Raw genomic sequence first — 16,612 nt, 5'->3', positions numbered from 1 at the left:
TGGATGAAAGGACATTGAGGGGGACTGAGAGAGAAGGGCAGGGGAAGTGGGACATGGGGGAGAGACATGGGGGTAAGGGACAAGAGATGGGGACTAGGGTTGGCACAGAGGGAGAATGTCATGGAAATGGCATTGAGAAGATGGATGGAGAGAAGGCCAAGGGGACACAAAAACAAAACCTCAACACTATTAGATGCACTGCATTTACAGCCTGCAGTAAATGCTCAAATGCTGAGGTAACTTTGATAACTGTTTTGTGCATTGCTCTTACAAGTTATACCTCAAATTCTACATTACCAAAATATATGACTTTTTGTAATGAAGTGTTTGAGGTATAACTTGTAAGAGGAATGGTTAAAACTTCTGAAAGTACTGTAAAAAAGATAGCTTCTGCCTATAGAACACAGAGTGAAGGTTGATAGCCATGCGACATCATCAAATTTTGGTCACTAACTGAAAAGCCTTCTGAAAAGTAAGTTTGAACATTTTATTTTCATAAATTAAACGCAATTTTCACATGTGCTTGCATTTGATGAAATTCCCCTCTCATAAAGTTATAGAGTCAAACAGCACAGAAACAGACCCTTTGCTCCAACCAGTCCATGCCAAACATAATCCCAAACTAAACTATTCCCACCTGTCTGCTCCTGGCCCATATCCCTCCAAACCTTTCCGATTCATGTACTTATCCAAATATCTTTTAAATGTTGTAACTGTACCCGCATCCATCACTTTTTCTGGAAGTACATTCCATGCACAAACCACCCTCTGTGTAAAAATTTTGCTTTTTTTTTTAAACCTGTCTCCTCTCACCTTAAAAATGTGCCCCCTAGTCTTGAAATCCCCCATCCTAGGGAAAAGACAACTATCATTAACTCTATCTATACCTCTCATTATAAACTTCTATAAGGTTGCCTCTCAACCTCCTAAACTCCAGTGAAAAAAGTCCCAGCCTATTCAGCCTTTCTTTATAACTCAAACCTTCCATACCCGACAACACCGTGGTAAATCCCTTCTGAACCCTCTCCAGCTTAATAATAGCCTTCCTTTAACTGGGTGACCAGAACTGGACACAGTAAACCAGAAGAGGCCTCACTTATGGCCTGTACAACCTCAACATGACTTCCCAACTCCTATACTCAAAGCACTGAGCAATGAAGGCAAGTGCGTCAAATGCCTTTTTAACCACCCTGTCTATATGCGATGCAAACTTCAAAGAACTTCGGAAGAATTGTCAAAGAGTTCTTTCATCATGAATGGCTGTAGGAAATATCAAATAATGTTCAAGCCACTATTAAATTTAATATTGATTATCTGTCACTCAGAAAATATATGCCTAGAAAGCAGGCAAACTTCATCTAATGACTGTTACTGGCCTATATCCTCAGATTTTCATTACTCAGTCAACAAACTAAATAAAGATCTTTTCAATTTCCATGTTTACATTTTGAACCCTATAAATTTGTACAGTAAGGTGAAGCACTGCAAAAAGAGGAAGAGGACATGTTACTGATTTACAAACGAACTTCCACATTTGATCCACAAAATAATGTAATTGATCTTGGAAGGGCATATTTTAATCTTCTCCTCAAAACTGCACAAAAGAGTAGAAAATCAGTCAAATTTCTCATTTGTAATTGTATACATTAACTCCTAATTGAATATATAAATCTTGGTTGCAAACAGCATTAAGCTTCATAGAGCCGTTCTTTAGCTCAATAGTCTAACAAATGACCATTTTTGCAAAGTGCCCACAGGAGGACATTACACATCAACAATAAGTGCTTTCATGTTCATCATTGAAATTGCGTACCTTTTACATGTACCTGAGAGCACAGACATGGCATCAGTTTAACTTTTCAGAAACAAAATCAGGAGTTGTACTCAATTACCAGTCTGGTACAAATTGCATTGCAGAACATACATTTATATAGAGTTCTTCATTACTTTGCGATGTCCCCATGTGCTTTACAGACAGTTAAGTATTTTTGACTTTGTCAATGTGCCAGAAACAAAGGAAAACCAAACCAGAAGGATCTGGAACCATTGAAGGCAGAAGGTCGAGCTGGGAAAGTAATTTGAAAGGCTTGGGGGTCCTTGGCTGCTAAATAGAAGCATGGAGTACAAAAAGCAAAGAAGAAAGCATCACTTTAGGACAGATGTGAGGGCTTTAATTTTTTGACAGGACCCAGAAAAGACTTGTGAGAATAGTTCCAGAGATATGGGACTTCATTAGATTGAAAAAGCTGAGCTCATTCTCCTTGGAAATGAAGGGGTTAACAGGAGATTTGATTAAGTTGTTCAAAGTCATGAGACGCCTGAAAGAAACTGTCCCCATTAGCAGCACAGTCAAGAAAGTGTATAGTTTCTATGAAAAGATTCGAAGACATCAATCAATACCATCAGGATAATATTTTCCTATTTGGCAAAGTACAAAACCGGAAACTCTGGTGCTGCATTTTTGAAAGGCAAATCAGGGCAGGACTTAGACACTTAGTGATATGGTCCTGGGGAGTATTGCTGAACCAACAGACCTTGGAGTGCAGGTTCATAGTTCCTTGAAAGCAGAGTTGCAGGTAGACAGGATAGTGAAGAAGGCATTTTAACGCTTGCCTTTATTGGTCAGCATATAGGAGTTGGGAGGTCATGTTGTGACTATACAGGACTTTTGGAATACTGTGTTCTGGTCTCCCTGCTATAGGAAGGATGCTGCAAAATTTAAAAGGGTTCAGAAAAGATTTACAAAGATGTTGGAGGGTTTGAGCTATGGGGAGAGACTGGCGCTATTTTCCCTGAAGCATCAGAGACTGCAGGGTGACCTTATAGGGGTATATAAAATCATGAGGAGCATTGCTAGAGTAAATAGTCAAGGTCTTTTTCCCAGGGTAGGGGAGTCCAAAACTAGAGGGCATGGGTTTATGGTGAGAGGAGAAAAATTTAAGAGGGACCTAAGGGGCAACTTTTTCACACAGAGGGTGGTGTGTGTATGGAATGAGCTGCCAGAGAAAGTGGTGGAGGCTAGTGCAATAACAACATTTAAAAGGCATCTGGGTCGATATATGAATAGGAAGGGTTTAGATGGATATGGGCCAAATGCTGGCAAATGGAACTAGATTAATTTAGGATATCTGGTTAACATGGACAAGTTGGACTGAAGAGTCTGTTTCCATGTTGTATATCTCTATGACTCTATTTGCTTGCCATTAAAAATTCAATACTGAATTCTGGAGGAACCCTTTACTCAGAGAGTTGTGAAAATGAGGAAGATAATATCTGGAATGGCTGAGGTGAATAGCATTTATTCATTCAAGGAAATATTAGATAGAAGAAATAGCAGAATGTGTTGATAAATCAGAATGAAGTAAGGCTGCATAAGGTTTGTGTGGCACATTAATAACAGCAGAGAACAGTAGGTCATGGTGCCTGTTGCTAGGCTGGAAAAAACTGTATAATTCTACGTAATTTTCCAATTGTCTAAACGAATCTTTTGCATCCATCTAAGAGAACAGATGAGGCCTTGGTTTAAGTTGTCTGGCTGTGCAGCAGGCGTTAGCATAGCAATGAATTACAAACACTGTCTTTATTTTTGTTCCTTTTTGGGATGTGAGCGTCGCTGGCTGGCCAACATTTATTGCTTGTTCTTAGCTGCCCTTGAACTGAGTGGTTGATTGGCCATTTCAGAGGGCAGTTTACAGTCAATCACACTGCTGTAGCTCTGGAGTCACACGTAGGCCAGACCAGGTAAGGATGGCAGATTTCTTTGCCTGAAGGACTTTAGTGAGTCATATGGGTTTTCCTAACCACTGGCAATGGTTTCATTGTCACCAGCAGATTCTTAATTATTTCCTTAATGCTTTCAAGTGAACAACATAAGTCATCCTTGGGAGAATGACTTGAAGACCAAAATCAGTTCTATACTGCAAGAAGTTAGCATCTTCAAATGAATTATATACAAACAACAGACAAGGCCCCAAAAGAAAACTATGATTTGGTATCTCATGGAGAATTATATGTTTGCATAGCATGTCCCAGACAAAGTCAGGTCCCTTAGGAGAACCATATCTAAGATGGGTTAGAGCAAGGTAAAGCACTGTTCTGAGAAAGATAAGTCACCAGGAGTCAGGTGGTATGATTTGTTTTAAATAAATTGTACTTTCTTTCAGGATTGATGACAAAATGTGCAACAACCTAACTTTGAAGAGTAGTTATCAATTCTCACTTTCTGCCACTCTTGACATTAATGATTCACGATAGCAGATTTCCATGCTCATCCATCATGCACAGGAACTTAAAGCATGGGGCCGGCCTCAATCACTTAAGAAATGGTTAATATTTAATAGAATTTCATATGTTTGAGGGGCATTTAGTTTTATAGTCGGTTATTTGTGTGCTATTGATCAGATCTCTGGTGTAAGATTCTCAATTTTACCTTCCATTTACCATAAAAATGTGGCCAAAAATGGCAAGCTACATCCATCATGTCTGCCATAGCAGATACCCACATGGTGTTAATGTATTTTTCTCAGTTGTATCTGGTTTTATCTGTATGCCTTTCCCTCTTTCAGTATTTCCTTCTTGTTTTTATACACACATTGTTGAGGAATTTGCAACTATTGTCACTTATTTTCTCATGGAAAAAAGGAAGTGTTGGTGATGGAGCCAGACCTATGCATTTATTTATTGCTGTTGAAGCAGCACGCAAAAATTCAGGAAGTTATTGTTATAATAGAGGGTTTTCACCATCATTATATATGGGGTATAGCTGTTCACTTTTCCTTCCTCTCACTTTGGGCATCTGACAGAACACTTACACAGGGAGATCAAGATTGTTAGGTAAAAAGCAAAAGGGAAGGAGGTTACAATGCCTCGCGTGATCCATAAACTCAAACACCAGCATTTATTTAGCCATTGTACTGGGATTATAATTTCAAATCAAATAAAAGCTAGAGGGATTTTCTTTAAGGTACTGCATTTTAAAATAGGCCAAAGCTTCACAATTTGTACTCATGATTGCAACCAAATTTGCTGGATGTTTTTCGATAAAACATGGCTTTTCTCAAGCCCTGTGGTGACCGTAGCGAAGAAAACAACTGAAAGGAGACAAAGGGACGCCTGCTACATCTTCAAGCAATCAACAAGATAAAGTGGGCGTTGGAAAATTAATAGAATAACTCTAGGAATTGTTGCAAGATCAGAATTATCCAAATTATAGAGAAAAGGTGTTATATGATTGAAGACAAAGAATTAACTCCTGACGCAGACAGTTCGGATATTTTTGTTTCTTAAGCACAACTGCTATAGTTTGGATGATATTCTCTCTGTATTTTATTAGTACTTAAGTCATGGGTGTGGTAATAATTAGCAAGTTATTTATAAAGTATGGGAGACATCAAGGCAAATGATGGGGTGAAGAGGTGCAATTTCTCCAGCAGCAGACATCAGATGTTAAATCCATTGGTAAAAATGAAATGCAACTCTATAAATAATAATTTTTCAGGAGTACACTGATTAAACCAGATAAGAGGAGAAACAAAGAAGATAAAGGGGATAATGTTCTAAACACCACAATTAAAAGCAGCTGGGAGCCATGTGTGAAATATTGCAATACAAGCCTGCAGGGAAGGAAGTAAGATATTGAATAATCATGTTTAGGAAAGTTGTAATATGTACTGGTGTTATGGTAGTGCTCTGGATTTTTTTCATGGATATCTATGGAATTTTATATATGAAATAAAAAAAAACTCAGGGATTAGCTTCCAGTTTTATTTGCAGGTGGGATTGTTCAATCCTAGATTTCAACATGCGGAACTTTGAATGCTAAATTAGATTCAGGTGATAACTTGCTTTAAACTTCGATGGGGGAAGATTCCCGAAACACTTTCAATATGACTGCCTTATATCGCAACCTCATGCGTTTCTTGCACATGTGTGTGGTCTGGTCGTTAGTGGTGGTTTTTGATTGGTACAATTTGACTTTTCCTAGTCACATGGCTTAAACGACTCAACATTCATTTGTGGTTCAATTAAAATCTAACAGACCCAATTATGTTTAATTTGTTTTAATGAATCGCATGTAAATGGAATATGCTTCAAAGTGGGATAGTTTCTGAATTAAGCCTTAAGCCCCATAAATCTGGTTAATTAAATGGCGATCATCATTGGTGGACCAGACTCTTTAACATCAACTGCATTCTATGTAGACAATGGTAACCTTCCTTAAGTGAAGCATTGGCAGAGAACCTGTTAAAGTTGGTGGCTTACTGGGTTAATATTTTCAACGTTTTCCTTTACCGGTCAACTCCAAAATCATTTGCATTACCTGCAAGTTCCCCTCCAAGCCACTCACCATCGTAGCTTGGAAATATATTGCCATTCCTCAGTGCCACTGGATCAAAATCCTAGAGATTCCTCCCTAATGGCATTATGGGTCTACCTTTACCACATGGACTGCAGCAGGTCAAGAAGGCACCTCACCACCACCTTCTGAAGGGCACCTAAGGATGGGCAATAAATGTTGGCCAGCCAGCGACACCCACATCCCGCAAGTGAATTTTTAAAAGGTGCCATCTGCTGTGGGACAAGCCGAGAATAACATGAGGACACTTGGGTTTTTGGTAAATGATGGAAGACTACTTAACCACTGAGATTTGTGGATATAGAAAAAAAATAGGGAGTATGGAGAAGGGCAGAAGATGAATTAGAGTCAATTCAAGTTCAGAAAGAGGGAGTGAAAAAAAATTGGATGAAGAGAGAGAAAGAACTGAGACAGTAAAAAGCAAAGCAAGAAAATAGATGAGAACATTTTGCAGTGTAAAAATCCCCAGCAAAAAAAGTTAAAGCTTTAGAAATGAGACTCCAGGAGGCAAATTGTTTCTTTTTATACATATCACAAATAAAGGATACCTTTACTCAATTAAATAACAGCCCTAAATTCCTATGGCAAAATTAATTGCTATTTGAAGTGAAAATGCTTCAACTTCTTGAAAGCATGGGAATTTGATAGTCAGCTGCCATTTTTGAGAATTTACCAGAGCAAATCATCCAGCAGTTTATGTTCGTTTATAGTTGGCAATGTTTCTCTTCTTTGACATAAGTTGCTTGATGATTTGCACATTAAAGTGAACTTGCTGTTATTTTGGAAGAAAATTTTGGCCCAATGCCTGCTTCTTGTCTATTATTGGGTGAATGAAAGTGACTCAATGTTTGAGAATTAACATTACTGTGCTTCACTTTAATCTTTCAAGTACTCTAAATTTTTATATTGACCAACTTAGTAACATTTGATTGGCATGCTATATTCAAGGTGCATGGGGAAGCTGTTTGTTTCTACCGTATGAAATGATGGTGAATTGTGAAGCTTTGAAATATCAGCTGATCTTTTTGTCTTCAAATTAATGACTGGAATGCAGGGTCTAATGGGCTAAATTAATTAAAATGTGAGTGTGTGTGTGAGTGTGTGAATGGGAATGTGTGTGAAAGTGTACATGCGAGACAGTGGGTGAGTGCATGTGCGAGAATATGAGAACATGTGAATGAGAGAGCGTTTGAGAGTGTGAGACAGTGTGTGACTGTGAGTGTGTGAGAGCGACTGTGAGAGAGTACATATGTGTGTAAGAGCATGTGTGTGTGTGAGAGAGAGAGCATGTGTTTCTGTGTGTGTGTGCGTGTTTGTGTGTGTGAGAGAGAGCATGTGTTTGTGTGTGTGTGGGTGTGTGTGAGTGGGTGTGTGTGTGGGTGTGTGTGGGTATGGGTGTGTGCGTGCACGCGCATGTTACACCCTGGCTGCATCCCAGTGATCTCCAAGCAGGGCTGATAGATTGCCCCTCATGGTCACTTGTTGGCCTGTGAAAAGTCCCCAGCAGGAATGACTGTCACCACAGTTACTGTATCAACTCTTCCCAAAATCGCCAGAGCCTACCTACTTGGACATGGTTCATTAAAAGAAAACTTACAAACTGCACAGTGGTCTCGGCATGACCACAGCCAGGAAAATGCCACCTTAGTTTCCCATCACCTGCTGGCATAGGATTAGCTCCTGCTTTTGGTCCAGACAATGATGATAAAATCGACCCTGTATATTTATGTGTGTGTCTATCCAGCTGTCTGTATATGTGCACACAAGGATAGTTTTATCAACTCAAATAATCCGGTTCCATTTTGCACTAAGGGAATGTGGTAAAACTTGGTACTAACTGAAAACTGCTAGTTAATGTTAAGTAATTAGTTATATCCTTCTCACGCAGGTTTGCAAAGACAGACAAAATGAATACGTAGAGGATACATATGAAGAGAGGCTGGATACAGGGGCATTTAGCCAGTAACTGTAACTGAATTTAATGCTACCTGCATAAATGAGTTGTGTCTATCCTTGTTAGAGATGGAGTAATCATTGAATCATAGATTGTTGGAGACAGTAGGAGGCTATTTTACTGGAATATTTGTGCTGGTATTTGTTTGATTGAAATTATCACAACCATTCTTAGACATGATAATTAAATTATACTTTAGAATGTTATGAAGTTTGGAGACAATATTATATTTGCTCATTTTATCTTAATCCGGGTGCAACTGAAAATGCAAAAGTTTTGTTGATGTTAACCATGTCTAATTTAGGGCAATGTTCAAAAACCTTCTGTCATAATCAGGATAGTGGATACTTAAAGTTAAATTTGCAGATACTGCAACACAATACCTTAATATCTTTCTCCAGAACTACATTCAATTCTATGATATACATTTTTGGTTCTATGACATTTTTTACCCCCAGAGCATTAACAAATAGAATTTATCAATGTGCCAGTTTAAGGCTGTTTATAAGACTGAGGGATGAGTCCCTCACTTCATTCTCAGGCTGATCTTGCTGATTTTAAGATGCTTTTCTGTTCGCTGTTCGCAGTGTAGTGACTTTGGCATTTCGGAGGGAGTTGGGGTTAAGTGGGGATGTAAGAAATGTGGCCCAAGTCCCTACACCTGAATAATTTATGCAAATGATCAGCCACTGATTAGCAAAAAATTTACTGCACGAGCGGTGTGAATTTAATCGTTGTGCCTGAGCTAGCAAAGAAAATGATCAGTGCCTTCATTTGCATGAAGCTCTCGATCTCACTATTGTTGTACGTGGCCGTGTAGCACTGGAACTGTTTGTTAATTTACAGCTGTGCTTTGCAGGGTGAGATCCCGCAGTTTTCGGGAAACAGACCCATTGCATATGACATGCTTGCCTGCCTCCATATGTGACAGAGACAGCAGGTACCACAGCTGTATCCCTCCGACCAGATTACCTTGAAAGAGATTGTCTGTATCTATATCTGCTTTCTGCACAATCCATTTATTCCTCTCCCAGCTGATGCATTTATTATTTTTGAAGTCATTTTTCTACTGCTTTGTTTTCACTATTTCGCTTCATTTGTTCCAGTTTTCACTGGGATCACCATTCTTCCCCATCCAATACAAGCTTGCTCACCTTCAAGCATCCTCCTTCAGCCGGGAGTGTGGGTGAACGGGTCACAGACTCTCTAAGGACTGCTGATCCCAGTGCAACTCCATGCTCAGTCGATCGGATGTGGGCTTGCTGTAGGACGAGACAGACAAAGTCAGGTTTACCCCTTGGGGTGACATACTTGGCTCTTTAGGAAGCAACCCATGAGGTAGCCTGGCTTGGAACAGAACAAATCTCAGCCCAGTCAGACAGGCAGAAGTAGACATCTCAGCTAAGAATGAACTTGAGATCTTTACCAGGTACATCAGCAACACTTTCACCTTTCATAGCCTCAATGAACTGATGTAGCTTTACAGTACATACAAACAGACAGAGATTAAGAATAAAACACGTCAACTGAAAAGATATCCCGAAACCACTTAACGTCACTATCTAAAATTTATTCTTTTGTGGATTGTGCATGTCACTGGTTAGGCCATCATTTATTCCCCCTCCCCCTAATCATTCTTAAGAAAATCTTGGTATGCTGTCATCTTGAATGCTGCTGCTCTCAGGGTATAGGTACACACAGTGCTATTAGGAAGAGAATTCCAGGATTTTGACCCAGCTACAGGGAAGGAATAGCGATATGGTTCCAAGTTAGGGGGAAGTGTGGCTTGGAGGGAACTTGCGAGTGATGGTGTTCCCATCCATCTGCTGTCCTTGTCCTTCTAGATGGTAGTGGTTATAGATATGGAAGGTCTCGAGTCTTCACCATCCCCCCAGACCTCCCCCTCACTGAAGACAAACGGTCAGTCCTCAGCAAAGGGCTCACCTTCATTCCCATGCACCCGCACATCAATGAATTCCGTTCACATCTGGATGTCAAACTCTTCTTCCGCCGCCTCCACCTCCCCGCCTATTTCTTTGACCGGGAGTCTAACCCACCCTCTGCTGAGCCCTTCTCCTGCCTCCAACAAACATCATCCACCTGGACACCACCCCACGGCCTCCTACCCTCCCTTGACCTCTTCATCTCCAGCTGCCATCGCGACATCGATCGCCTTAATCTCTCCACTGCTCTCACTCACTCCAACCTCTCCCCCAGAGAATGTGCAGCCCTCTGCTCCCTCCATTCCAACTCCAAACATCACCATCAAACCCGCGGAGGCGAGGCGCCAACTCTCTGACACCTCCTCCTACCGCCCCCTTGATTATGACCCCACCCTGATCACCAAACCGTCGTCTCTCAGACCATCAATAACCTCATCACCTCAGGTGACCTCCCATCCACAGCCTCCAACCTCATCGTTCCCGAAACCCCGCAACGCCCATTTCTATCTCCTTCCCAAAATCCACAAACCTGACCGCTCCGGTTGACCCATTGTCTCTGCCTGCTCCTGCCCCACTGGACTTGTCTCTGCTTATCTTGACTCTGTCATTTCCCCCGGTCCAGGAACTCCCCACCTACATCCGGGACACCACCCACACCCTCCACCTCCTTCACGACTTCCAATTCCCTGGTGCCCAACGCCTCATCTTCACCATGGACATTCAATCCCTGTAAACTTGCATTCCCCATGCAGATGGCCTGAAAGCCCTCCGCTCCTTCATCTCCCACAGGCCCAGCCAGTCCCCTCCACTGACCCCCTCATCCACTGAACCGGACTTGTCCGTATTCTGAACGACTTTTCCTTTAACTCCTCCCACTTCCTGCAAATTAAAGGTGTGGCTATGGGCACCCGTATGGGTCTGAGCTAGGCCAGCCTCTTCGTAGGAGGTGTGGAATAGTCCCTCTTCCGTGGCAACAATGGCCCTCTCCTCCACTTCTTCCTCCACTGCCTCGTGCTCCCATGAACAATTCATCAACTTTAGTAACATATTTCACCCCAACCTCAAATTCACCTGGGTCATCTCCGATACCTCCCTCCCCTTCCTGGACCACCCCGTCTCCATCTCCGGTAATCGTCTCAGCACCGGCATCTATTTCAAACCCACCGATTCCCACAGCTACCTTGACTACACCCTATCTCGTCCACCCTCCTGCAAGAATTCCATCCGCTCCTCCGAACTCCTTTGCCTCCACCGCATCTGCTCCCAAGATGGAGTGTTCCACTCACGGACATCCCAGATGTCCTCTTATTTCAAGGACCGCAACATCCACCTTCTGGTGATCAAAAATGACCTCAACCACATCTCTTGCATTTCCCGCACTTCTGCACTCAAACCCCTTCCCCCAATAAAAACAAAGACAGAATCCCCCTGGTCCTCACATACTACCCCACCAACCTCCGCATCCAGCGTATCATTCTCCGCCACTTCCGCCACCACAACCAAAGAGATATTTCCCTCCCCACCCCTACCTGCCTTCTGTAGGGACCGCGCTCTCCGCGACTTCCATGTCCACTCCACTCTCCCTACTAACCCCACCACCCCACCTTTCCGTGCAACCGCAGGAAATGCTACACCTGTCCCAACACCTTCCCCCTCACTTCCATCCCAGGCCCAAAGCAAACTTTTCGCGGCTCCTCTACTTCGGTGAGACCAATCGCAGACTCGGGGACTGTTTTGTGGAGCATCTGTGCTCTGTACTCAATAATTGACAACACTTTCTGGTCGCCAACCACTTTAACTCTCCCTCCCACTCGCTGGGTGACATGTCCATCCTGGGCCTCCTCCAGTTTCGCAATGACGCCACATGCAAACTGCAGGAGCAACACCTCATATTCCACCTCAGGAGCCTACAGCCCGATGGCCTAAACATAGAATTCACCAGTTTTAAAATCTCTCCACCCCCAGCCTCATCCCATGTCCAAACCTCTCTCTCAGCCCTGCCTCCTTGACCTGACACAACCTCTCCATCTTCCCTCCCACTATCCGCCCCACCCTTCCCACCAACAAACCCCCACTATCCCCTACCTGCATCTACCTATCACCACCCCACCTACTGTTCCCCAGTCCCACTCCTCCTGCCTCTATCTATTTCCCAGCTCCCTTGCCCCTCCCCATTTCTGAAGAAGGGTCCCGACCCGAAATGTCGACTCTCCTGTTCCTCTGATGCTTCCTGGCCCGCTATGTTCCTCCAGCTCCACACTGTGTTGACTGTTGTCAAAGAAACCTTGGTAAGTTGTGGCTGTGCATCTTGCAGATCCTACGCACTGCTGCCACTGTGCATTGGTGTTGGAGGGAGTGAATGTTTATATTGGTGGATGGGGTGCCAATTAAGCACGCTGTTTGTCCTGAATGGGGTTGAGCTTCTAGAGTGTTGTTGGAGTAGCAATTAATCAGAAAAGTGGCAAGTATTCTATCGCACTCTTTACATGTGCCTTATAGATGGTGGAAAGACCCTGGAAGTCAGGAGATAAGCTCATTGTTTGGTATTTTCAGTCCCTGACCAGTTCTTGCAGCCTCAGTATTTATATTATTGACTAGTTCAATTTCTTATCAATGATAGCCCCAAGGTCTTGATTACCAATTAACAATAAAGGTGATTCTCTGTAGGTTCCTTTAATGATGAGTTATAATATATATGATCTCTCTCTGTCGCCCATATTTTCTGCTGCTGAAGATGCTCCTTGCACCTCACTTCCTGCTTAAGATATCTCACATCCTCTTTTCCAGTCAGCAGATTGGGGTGTACAAAAATATTCCTCAACTATGATTTTCTGACAGTCAGAGATGGTCTCAGATCATCATTTGCACTTTCCAGTCAGTGGTCAGACTGTTGCCTGCTTAAACTTGGTTCAGCCTACTGATGCAATGTAACAATGACAATTATCAGCTGAATAACCTCAGCACTCAACGCCACAGCAAATCTACTAGGACACATACCTGTTATTTCATATAACCCTGTGTATAATCAATTTATTCAATTGCAGACATTTAAAGCTGTGTATCTCCCTTTTTTGGACTTGAATGGATAAAAGTAAAACACATTGATGCTGCAGACTGACAGAGGGGGATACTCACAATGTTTACATTTGCATCCAATTTCAGTTATACCATTGATGAGAATGGAGAATGATGATTGGATGTTGGGAAAATTTGGAGCAAATCACCTTCATCCACTCCGCCACACTCTGAGCAATAAAGTTCAGCACAGTATGGATACAGGTATGAGATTCAGCTACTTATGCTCTTAGCTAATGGTAGCACATGAAACAGAGAAACTTTGAGAGAGAATGGAAATGTTTTCATTGTCAGTATGCAAAGTTATCGCCTTCACAGTACTTGAGAAACCAGGTGACAATTCATTCCACTTATACAATGAGTTGCTTGGCTGGGCCAGGTGTTAAAACACTCCTGCTCTAAAATCAAATAGGTCAGTGGATAGCCACGTCCATTATGTTACAGTCTTCAAGGAAGGATATCATCTCTTTTTCTTTTTCTCTGTCTTGTTCTGGCATACAACTGCTCCTTAGCAGGTAGTAACTGGAAAGCTCAACTTGCTAAGCCTGGGTTAGAAAAATGATTTGATGTTTTGCAAGTTACTAAGTTAGATCTTTATTAACTTTTCATAACTGAGAAGTGAAAGAAATTGAACACAGTACCTCATTCTGAAACTGTTCAATGTTTATTGTTATGATTATGAAAAATGACCTCATTATGAGGCAAGTCTGGGCTTCTTCAAGGTTTAACCAAATTAACTCGATCATTGAATATTTCTATAAAGTAAATTGTGCCTCTGACATTAAATTGTATGACCAAAATTACATTTAGAAATAAACTGTGAACTTTTATCACATACATAGATTTACGATGTGAAAGTCCTGTGACTGATCATAAATAGGTCATTTACAGCAGGGAGACTAAAGAAAGTCTGATAATAAAATTCAAGATTTTACACTTATACACATTGTCAGATAGTTTTAATGAAGAACATGTTTATCCTTCTGAACTTTAAAAATTTGCAATTAGTTATTTGACTGTGCAGACTCAATTCATGGGTAATTTATGTGTTGCGCATGGTGTCATTAGTTATCACGTTGTCTGGTTTATAGCAGCGATGCACATCCTCAACTGTCCCAGAGCTGGTTGCAACTATTATCTGTACAGGAGTAAGTTTTCAACACAAAGTATCCCACAGTAACACCATCAAATGGAAAAGTTTTCCTCTCAGTTTAACAAATAATTATATATTTCCAATGATTTAGCATTATTAAGGATAAATTGCACCGCAAGCAATAATTTCAAGGCTTAAATACCTTCAAACAATTGAGCTTAATGCAATATTCTAATTGAAAAGCCATTAAACAGCTTAAATCTTAAAAATTCCAGTTAAAATATGTTGGTAGTGTCCCAAGAGTTAGCAAGATTTAGAATTTCTGCGACAAATCAGCATATCACACCTATACAGATCCTTTCCAAAGGCTGCATTTGTTAAGCTGTACAAACAATAATCTAATGCTGCAGAGGTCAAACAGTCAGCTTTGTCTCAGCAATAATAACACTCTCACTACTGAATCAGGAGGTTGTTCATTTCTTAGGGCTGAAGATACAATCAGTGCAGTACTGATAGTACTGGGACAGTTCTGCACTGACAGAGATGCAGTCCTTCAGAGGACACTACGTTTATTTGAGGTCCAACCAGCGTGTCACAGATGGATGATTGCAAGACTGGACAGGAGTACTGACCAATATTCATCCCTCAACCAAACTCATTAAAACAGATTAAGTAGGCATTTATTGCACTGCTGTTAGTGGGACTTTTCTAAGCACTGACTGATTGCTGTGTTTTCTGTAACCATACAGCACAGAAGATGATCTTTCAACTACTGTAGTATTTTGACGCTGAGCTATCCAATGACCCTATTCCCCAATCGCCGTGCAAATCGTTTCCATTCACATATGTAGTGAATTTGCTTTTGAAGTTACTATTAAATTTGCTTCCACCACTCCTACATTCCAGATTACAAAAACTTGCTGTGAAAACAAAAGTTTTCTTATGCCGTTTCTTGTTCTTTTGTCAACCATATTAAATCTGTTTCCTTTGTTTACCAATTTTTCAGTCACAGGAAAATTTCTCCTCATTCACTCCATCAAAATCCTCCACGATTTTGAACATCTCCATTGAAGCTCCTCTTAACCTTCTCTGTTCTAATGAGAACATGTTCCGTTTTTCTAGCCTTTCCATTGCCTATGGTACCATTCTAGTACATTTCTTTGTGGTATCTCCAAAATGTTAACATCCTTCCTAAAGACTGGCATTTCAGAATTGTGCACAATATACCATCTTAGGCCAAATCAGAAATAACAATCAAAATAATTGCAGCAAATGGCTGGAAATTTGAAGTCAAGACAGAAAACACCCATTAGTACGCAATCGATCCGACAGAAACTGGGGAACAAGAAACAGTCAAACTTTTAGCTCACTGATCTTTCAGCAAAACCAGCTTAAGTTAAAAGTTGGAGCAGTTTTAAACAAGTACAGAGAGAGGGAAAGAAGAGAGAAGGAGAGAAAGGAAGAGAACGTCTGTAATAGGGTGGAATAGAGGAGTGACTAAATGTCAAAAGGGATGATTGGTACAAGTCAAAAAAAGGTATAACTGAAATTAATAAAAGACATAAAATGGGTCCAGAGGAGTTGTATTTAATAATACTTGAATCAGTACAAGCAACAACTGACTGAATAAATGGGAGCAGTCACCAGGATCTGAAGTTGTCGAACTCAATGCCGAGTCCAGAGAGGTGTAAAACGTCTGATCAAAAGATGAGGCTCTATTCCTCCGTGACCGTTATTTACAGCCAAACTGACTCCGTCCTTGAACTCTGTGGTCTCCTCTTTCTCCAGCACTGCAATGCCTTCCTTAACCAATATTATCACCCCTTCCTTCTTTCCTTTCCTGAACACCTTTTATCCAATAATATTTAACACCTTGTTCTGGCTTTCCTTTGGCAAGGACTCCGCCATCGCCACAACATTGTATTTCTACGTGGCAATCTGCACCTGTAACTCCTCAATCTTACTTATATGCAGCATGATCCTGATATATATGCAGCATGATCCTGATTTAGAAAGTTTTAATTTCTCCCTTACTCAGAAGTCAGTGATTAAATTACTATTCACTGTTTTTGTGCTTTCTGCCCCCCCCCCCCCCCCAGTGTTTTTATGCACTCTAATGCTTCACACTGATATTCTCTCCTGCTTCCTGTACCTAAGTTAGTTTAAAGGCTCCCAGCAGCACTAGAGAAAGA

At 41.3% G+C, this 16,612-nt stretch overlaps 1 protein-coding gene across 1 annotated transcript in view; it reads right to left on the bottom strand.

Moving 5' to 3' along the window:
- The window catches only part of satb2 (SATB homeobox 2), a 166,540-nt gene that overhangs the window by 10,446 nt on the left and 139,482 nt on the right, over nt 1-16,612 (bottom strand). Inside the window, exon 12 of the mRNA XM_048599022.1 lies at nt 9,464-9,571. Within this exon, the coding sequence (XP_048454979.1) occupies nt 9,464-9,571 (108 nt within the window). The remainder of the gene's footprint in view (nt 1-9,463; nt 9,572-16,612) is intronic.

This window comes from Rhincodon typus, chromosome 7 (genome assembly GCF_021869965.1).
Source record: "Rhincodon typus isolate 14 chromosome 7, sRhiTyp1.1, whole genome shotgun sequence".
In the NCBI taxonomy this organism is placed as follows: Eukaryota; Metazoa; Chordata; class Chondrichthyes; order Orectolobiformes; family Rhincodontidae; genus Rhincodon; species Rhincodon typus.
Note: the sequence above shows the minus strand (reverse complement) of the source record. Positions and strands in the feature narration are given on the sequence as shown.